General features: G+C 38.9%; 1 protein-coding gene and 1 non-coding gene across 2 annotated transcripts in view; one reads left to right on the top strand and one right to left on the bottom strand.

Moving 5' to 3' along the window:
- Nucleotides 1–3,247: 3,247 nt before the first annotated feature.
- Nucleotides 3,248–7,653, bottom strand: part of LOC125456195 (cystathionine gamma-lyase-like) — a 50,733-nt gene continuing 46,327 nt past the window's right edge. Inside the window, exon 12 of the mRNA XM_048539057.2 lies at nucleotides 3,248–7,456. Coding sequence (XP_048395014.1) covers nucleotides 7,340–7,456 — 117 coding nt within the window. The 3' untranslated portion in view covers nucleotides 3,248–7,339. The remainder of the gene's footprint in view (nucleotides 7,457–7,653) is intronic.
- trnai-aau (transfer RNA isoleucine (anticodon AAU)) lies at nucleotides 6,213–6,286 on the top strand. The gene has a single exon. It is a non-coding gene; the product is annotated as a tRNA-Ile (tRNA).

The following is a 7,653-nucleotide window of genomic DNA, read 5'->3' as shown; positions in this document are numbered from 1 at the left end:
TATTTTAGTTTTGTTTGAGATTCCAACAGACATGCTGCACATGTAGTCCATATTAATGGAGAGGATGGCAGAGTCCAAATCAGTTACTGGGAAAATGTCTGCCATGGGAGTTCAGGCAAGGCTCTCCGAGTCCATGAAGGGCGTGGTCACATGCAAACATGCAAAAGACATGACCACAACTTGGCAAACAGATGCAGGCAGTCATGCGATGGCAAGGAATTTGGAAACTTTACCTTCTCTCCATAGCTCCAGGCCAGAATGTGTAACAGCACCAATAGCTCAGGTGGTTGGACAGCTGCAAGTAGAGTGGTGCTAACATCATGGGGTTTGATTCCTGTCCTGGCTGATGTGGACTCAGATCCTGTCTCCTTTCCGTACAAATAGTTAAGATCATAGCGCTATGGATCAGTCCTGTCTTCAGACACATAAATGAAGAGAAAGAAAAATAGGAATGATGTAGTACTCAAGGATGTTCGGAACAGTGATTGGGATTTGGAAGTGGGAATATTACTTGAAGCACTTCTCATTCTCACCATTTGCAACCTTCTCCTCCCAACACCCAAGCCAGAACCTGACATGCAAGTTAGGATCAAGTACTTTGTGCATTGTGCAGAGGTGATCAACTAACTCCCAGCCCCACCAGTGAGAAAACTCACTGGATCAAGCACAATCAGGTACCGACTGCTAGGTTCTCATCCAATCATTAGACTTCCCATGAAGGCCCCATGTTGCTGATCAATCAGAGGCCAGTATTTTCTGACACTTGGAGATCGTTGTTGAAAGCCTAGGTTGTGAAGCCATGGGGGCCACAACAGAAAATGGGTGTGTGAATTTGTTTTTTAAAAAGAGGTTTGTGAGGTGGGATCATGGGGACAGCGGTCACTGGAAGCACGGCAAGCAGTGGCTTTCAAACACCTCTTTCTTCTGCCATTTATGTCCCCAGTTGCCACAGATTTATTAAAGCCATTGAAATAATCTACAGTGGTTCTCAAAGAACTTAACGGCAAAAAGCAATAAGCAGAGTTAGCTTGGAAAACTGCAGGAAATGTGTCAGCCATGTGCCAGCTCACAAAGAGCTGTGGCATCTATGGTTATGGTGTTGATAAAGGAAATGGTGAAGGATTGTGTAGCAATGACTTAAATGGAATGGCTCCATAGAATCTTATTTCTTGTATATTAAAAGAATTAAAGCAAATTCCAAAGGGCTGAGGCATATCTTTTGGGTTAGGCCCAAGAAAAGTGAAGAAATCTTTAAGCTTTTGCAAAATAAAGGAACTCACTGGGGTATAAAGAAATAAGTTTATAGCATTCTTCTTCAAATATTAATGGTCATTAATAGAATTGTAAATCATATCTTAATTGTAATATCTTACTGTAATCAAATGTAAATGTCATATCTTAATTGTAATATCATATTGTAATCAATTGTAATTGTCGTATCTTAATTGTAACATCTTATAGTAATCAATTGTAATTGTCATTTCTTAATTGATATTGTTACCTTAATTGCTGAAGTGGCAAGAAAGTGCTGAATAACACTTCATGGCCAATTCACCCAACCTTTTAAACGTTCTTGCAATAAATCATTGAGTCAAAAGGTGTTGTCTGAGAAATTTATCTGTCCTCTTGGTGCCTTACAATTTGTGTTCCAAGTGGTGTATTTTCTACGCTGGAATAAAGATTGAAACGCAACCAAGATGTTGATGTCTGTATTATAGAAAACACAATGACTCTCAGGTGTGTCCCAATTCTTGGGTTAGACACAGATAAAATACAAAGCCCTGATCCTAGTAAACATGGTTCATACAATTGTGGCAACAACCTATGCATAGTCTAGAAGGGTTTATTCTCTGGTTGGGAACCCAAGCTTCAAGTAGCTCTTGCTTCTGTGGATAAGGAGCTGCATTACAATTTACTAACAACGTATTCACCTCCTTCAATTTCTTTGGCCCCTTTTTGATCTAAAGTAAACTCTTGATTCCCCATGAGCCTATGTGTTGTCATGCCATGGACTATCTTCACAGGAGCAAATAAGTCAAATATTCTGTGATTTCACAGTACAGTGACAGATTCTTCAATTTCACGTACTCACTTTGGGTAAGAGTCATTAATGGTTTCTGAAGAGGAACGGTCTACAAAAATGGTAAAGAGATAAGTGTCGAGGTAAACAGCTTTATTTCCGGATACTTTGATCTCATTTCTTTGAGGATCAAGGAGATATTTAGACCATTCCTTTTCAAATAGATGAAGAACCATAATCTGAAGAGAAACTGCACCAAATGGCAGAATTGCTTCAGCAATACCAGCACAAAATCAGCTCTTCAAAATAAATGCTTTCAAAAGTATTCTGAAGGCTTGTCCAACAGCAAACACACTCTGAGATAGGATGAACTGCCAATGCTGTGTTTCTACAGTAAACACACTGTGGTCTGTCAAGGGGGCCAAATGAGCTATGCCACTGTTTGAAATACAGGAAGTATTTCTCTCCAACTCTACTTTTTAACTGAACAGGCTGCTTGGGACTTACTCAGTTATTTGATTGCTGTCGGTTTATTTTTTTCCCTCCTCTAAAGCTTAAATTTACTGTTGTGCCAAACCCGATCTTTGAATTATGTACCCCCGCCCCCTCCTACATCCACCCCACCATGCAACAGGTTGGAAAATTCTGCCTTGGAGAGATTACGTATAAATTGCCCTCTATTGATATTGAGTTGTGTACTTGAATTCTCAATAAATGTTTGTTATTAAACGCATATAAATAAAGGAGCTTTCCACTTTAAATTAATGCCAATACAATCTCGATCGTTCAACTTCCTGGGACTTTAGTAATCACCAATTCTGGCAAGTTCTCAAGCGGTCAGTAATTCAGTACAATAAACACATTTTATGTTCAGCAATACTCAACTAGGTGTAGCTGAATTTCTTGGGCTCAGACTTATCTATCTATTCTAGATGAATTAATCGTGCATAATATAAAAGGGCGAGTGTAAATCATAGTATCATGTACAGATGAAAAGCATTTGTAGAATGTTTATGAACAGTGGTACTCATGAACAGATTACTGTACATGCAATCATTTAAATCCTTTGTTAGCAATTAGGACAGATCCAACTAGGATTCAGACAAAGTATTAATCAAATTAAGGGTATTCTGCACAGCATTACCCAGTTTAAACACACCATGCTAAGTTCCAAATTCTAATATGTACTTTATGCTTTCACATGATTAAAAAATGAGAGATCCAAGGTCAGATGCCAGTTAGAAGTTTAATGATTTCTAGGCTTCCATATAAACATGACTACAAAACCAAAACACAGCGGATGCTGGAAATTTGAAAGAAAAAAGAATGTCCAAAAATACTCTAAAGACAAGCATCATCTGTAGAGAGGGAAAAAAATAGTACTGATTTTCCCACTGATGACCTTTCATCAGGACAAAGAAATATTAGGAGATTTAAAGCAAGTTCAAAGCTATGGAGAAGAGTTTAAAAATTTATGATAGAGATTAAAATGTCAAAACATGAGCATTAATTACAATGCTAAAGTAAAAATACAAACAAACTGCAGAAATGTTTGAATACAAGTTTAAGGCATGTGTTCCATCTCCTGTGCTTGCACACAAAAGGTGTCATTTTTTGCAAGTTTGAGTTTTGGGTCTTGAGTGTCTCAAGATAATATTAACTTCAAGTATTTCTATAGCCATGGTGAATTTTCTTTTTAAAAAAAGCATTTTTGAGGCCAGACTTTAGAGTACCACAATTGGTTTTCTTTTGTTCTGCAACCCAGCAAGGCAAATAAGGCAGCACAAGGTTGGTTAGCGATTTCAGATACATGTTATAGTTAACGGAAAAAAAATAACTTGAGAGAGACATTTGAATCTCAATTCTTAACCTCGTGTAGAGCAGTTCTGCTAAATCCCTGGAATAGAATCACTGCACAGATACGTGCTCCTGAAAAGGGAAATATAGTTAGCTAGGCTACCTAAGAGAGTGAGGAGTTAATGCAAGACCCAGGCCAGAAATGTTGGGATCAATCCCTGAAGTTACTTAACACGGAGTGCACTGAAGCTCAGGTCTATGACAGCTCCAGAAAGAAGCTACCTGAAATTCCTGTCCAAAAGTTGAAATCACAAGTGCCTTAAACCTACCTCAGTGTTTGATACAGAGACTTTGATAAGAGAATTGTACGAGTGATATTTCAGATATTATACAAAAGCCATTTTATTTCTTCTCAATTTGTGAAAAGGTGTTTTTTGGAAATCAATGAGATTGTATGTTATATAATTATTTTATTATATTTCACCTTTTAAAAATATTTTAACTTATATCATCGTTTGATGCTTTGGTTCATTTTATCTCAATTTCTTTTAACAATAAAATGGAAGTTGATTAATAGAGCAAAATCTGCAGAATCATTTTGTTGAAATCAAAACAAGTTAAAATATGATCTAATACTAATCCAAAGTTCCTGCCTGCAAGGTGCCTAGTCTGGTAAGAACACCAGCTTGGATTGTAGAAATATGAAGAGAAATAAAGATGGTTTGGAAAAGTGGCATTGAAGTAGAAGATCAGCCATGATCAAGGGGAGGAGAAGAATGTATTTGGTGGGCCAAATCACATGCCCCCACTTCTCAAGAGGCACATTACAACTCAACATCAAATCCAGCTTTTCCCCTACCTCCATCTCTTCAGCTTCCTTTGCATCTCAATCCCTCTCGTGAGTTTTTCTATCCCCTACCTCTTTTCTTTCCCAAAGCCTGTCTGCAATCTCCTTCTCCATACAATTTCACACCCTTAATTACAAAAAGCTTCAACTCGGTAAGTGCCATTTGGGAAGAAAACAACATAAGGCTAAACTAGAGTAAGATCCGGCCATGGTGACAGAGGAGGAAACTGCGTCATTAATCTTCAACCCTTCTAATAAGGAAGTACTTTTGGATAGACTGTTAACACTTACAGTTGACATAACACCAGGATTGGTTGAGATGCATTCAAGAAGGAAGGGAGGGTAGAAATTCCAGGAGCAATGGCCAAAATCTGTCATCCTCGGACTCCAGGGAGGTTCCAGATGACTGGGGGATTGCAAACATTATGTCCTTGTTCTAAAAGGGGCTGTAAGGGTAGTCCCAGCAATTATAGATCAGTTAGCTTAAGTTCGATGGTGGGGAAGTTTACAGAAACAATTATTTGTAATCACATGGAAAAAGGTGGGTTGATTAGGAAGAGTCAGCAATGATTTCTAAAGGGAATATCATGTTTGACTAACTTGGAGTATTTTGAAGATGTAACAGAAAGGGTCAATGAGGGTCCTATTGTTGATGTGGTATCCACAGATTTCCAGGAGGTGTTTGATACTATGCCACACAGTAGATGTGAGAAAAGTGATAGGGCATGGTGTAAAAAGGACAGCAGCAACATAGATTTTTTAAGAATGGCTGATTTGATAGGAAAGAGTAATGGTCAATGGATATATTTTGGGTTGGAGGAAGATTTGCAATGGAGTTCCCTAGGCATTGGTACAGGGCCCCTTGTTCATCTTGATATGTATTATTCTGGAGCTTGATGTGCAAGGAATAATTTCATAATTTGTAGTCTAAGCTTGGAAGAATTGTAAACTGAGAGGACAGCATAGAACTTCAAATGGACACTGACAAGTTGGAGGAGGAGGTAGACAGTTGGCAGATGAGGTTCAGTGCAGAGAAGTGGGAGGTGATGCGTTTTGGTCAGCAGAACATCAAAAGACAACACAACATAGGGACTACAGAGCAGAAGCAACTGTGTGTATACCTGTGCAGATCATTGAAGGTGGCAGGAGCAATTAATTAAGCATAGTGTTCTTAGCTTTCTTAATTAGGGAAAGGAATACAAGACCAAGAAGGTGATACTGAAATTGTACAAGACACCTGTTAAATTTCTGCTGGCGTATTGTGAACAGATGTGGGGGACACATAGCAAAAATGTGAATGTACTGGAGACAGTGAAGTGGTGATTTACAAGAACAGGTCCAGGAATGAGAAGCTTCAGTTAGGAGGATAATTTGCAGAAGTTGGGACTGTTCTGTTGAGAGAGAAGGCAGAGAGGTGATTTGATAGAGGTTTTCAAAATGGTGAGTAGGCTGGACACAGTACACAGGAAGAAGCTGTTCCCACTCGTAAAAGAAAAAAAAATGAGATGGTATAGATTTAAAGTAATGTGCAAATGAAGCAAGGGTGTTGGCTGATTAGCTCAGTTGGTTACAGCATGGTGCTAATACCACCAAGGTCGTGGGTTTGATCCCCATATGGGTCATTACCCTTTAAGGGTGACTCAGTGATTAGCGCTGCTGCCTCACAACACCAGGGACTCAGGTTCGATTCCACCCTCTGGCAACAGTCTGGATGGAGTTTGCACATTTTCCCTTTGTCTAGGTGCTCTGAACTTTTTCCCCCACAATCCAAAGATGCACTGACTAGGTGGATTGGCCATGCTAAATTGCCTGTAGTTTTCAGGGGTGTGTAGATTAAGTGGATTATGTTGGGGGGGGCAGGTGGAATGGGTCAGGGTAGGATGCTCGGATGGTCGGTGTGGACTTGTTGGGCTGAAGGGCCTATTTCCACACTTATAGGGCTCCCGTGATACGATATGATGTGATGTGATGTGAAGAAAAAAAATCTTGTATACATTGCGTAGTGAATGTATGGAATGTACTCTGAAAATGTGGTGGAGGCAGGTTCAATTGAAGCATTCAAGAGGGCCACAGATGATTATTTGGATAGAAATATATAGGGAAAAAGCAGGAGATTGGCTGAATATTCCCCTTCTGTGCCATAACAATCTTGTGATTATAACTTCATTTTCCCTGCACCATCACCTCTGCTGCCTCCCACTCTGTCAGAGAACTCCCCTTTATTCTTTCCATCCCAGTCTTTACCGGTTTCCAACTGATCACCGCTTGTTCTACGTATTTCCAGTTTTGATGAAAGGCCATTAATGTAAAACATTAACAGAGTGTTTGGAAAATGAAACAGTCTGACTTGCTCAGTATTTCCAGCCATTTAAGTTCACAATTACAGACCACTTCAACTCTCAAATACGTCATAAAAACTGTTCCTAGCTCCAAAATTCCACAGAATAATGCAAGAAAGTCAAAAAAGTTAAATTTTAGCAAAATGAGTTCAAACCTTCACAAAGCTACGTGAAAACTAAAATTACAAAAAGGCATTTAAATGCAACTTATCAATTTGTATACATATTAGAACTGGCAATTGCAGTGTAACAAGTGATATTTCATTACATTTTAAGAGAGTATAACTAAATAAAGCTTCATTAAACTTCATAACTGAAACAAAACGTTTCAATCAATCAATTTTTTTTTTGAGGTCTTTCCTGAGTCATAGAATGCATTGCCTTCAATGGAACACATGAAGATGAATTGCAAACGTGTCCGATGATTTGGTCAGGTGTCACCACATTTGGATGCTAGAGAAAGGGGAAAAAATAGTGAGTGAGTGACACTCTTTTCTCCAAACTTAGTCACATTAATTAAATTCCTTCTGTCAACCGTGAAATAAATTCAAGAGGAACAGAGCTCGAACCTGGAGATGGCCTAGCAATGGAGGGACCCCAAATTGTATATTCATATTGTATCCAAAGTGCTGATCATTAGCAGAACTGCA

This window comes from Stegostoma tigrinum, chromosome 8 (assembly GCF_030684315.1).
Source record: "Stegostoma tigrinum isolate sSteTig4 chromosome 8, sSteTig4.hap1, whole genome shotgun sequence".
In the NCBI taxonomy this organism is placed as follows: domain Eukaryota; kingdom Metazoa; phylum Chordata; class Chondrichthyes; order Orectolobiformes; family Stegostomatidae; genus Stegostoma; species Stegostoma tigrinum.
Note: the sequence above shows the minus strand (reverse complement) of the source record. Positions and strands in the feature narration are given on the sequence as shown.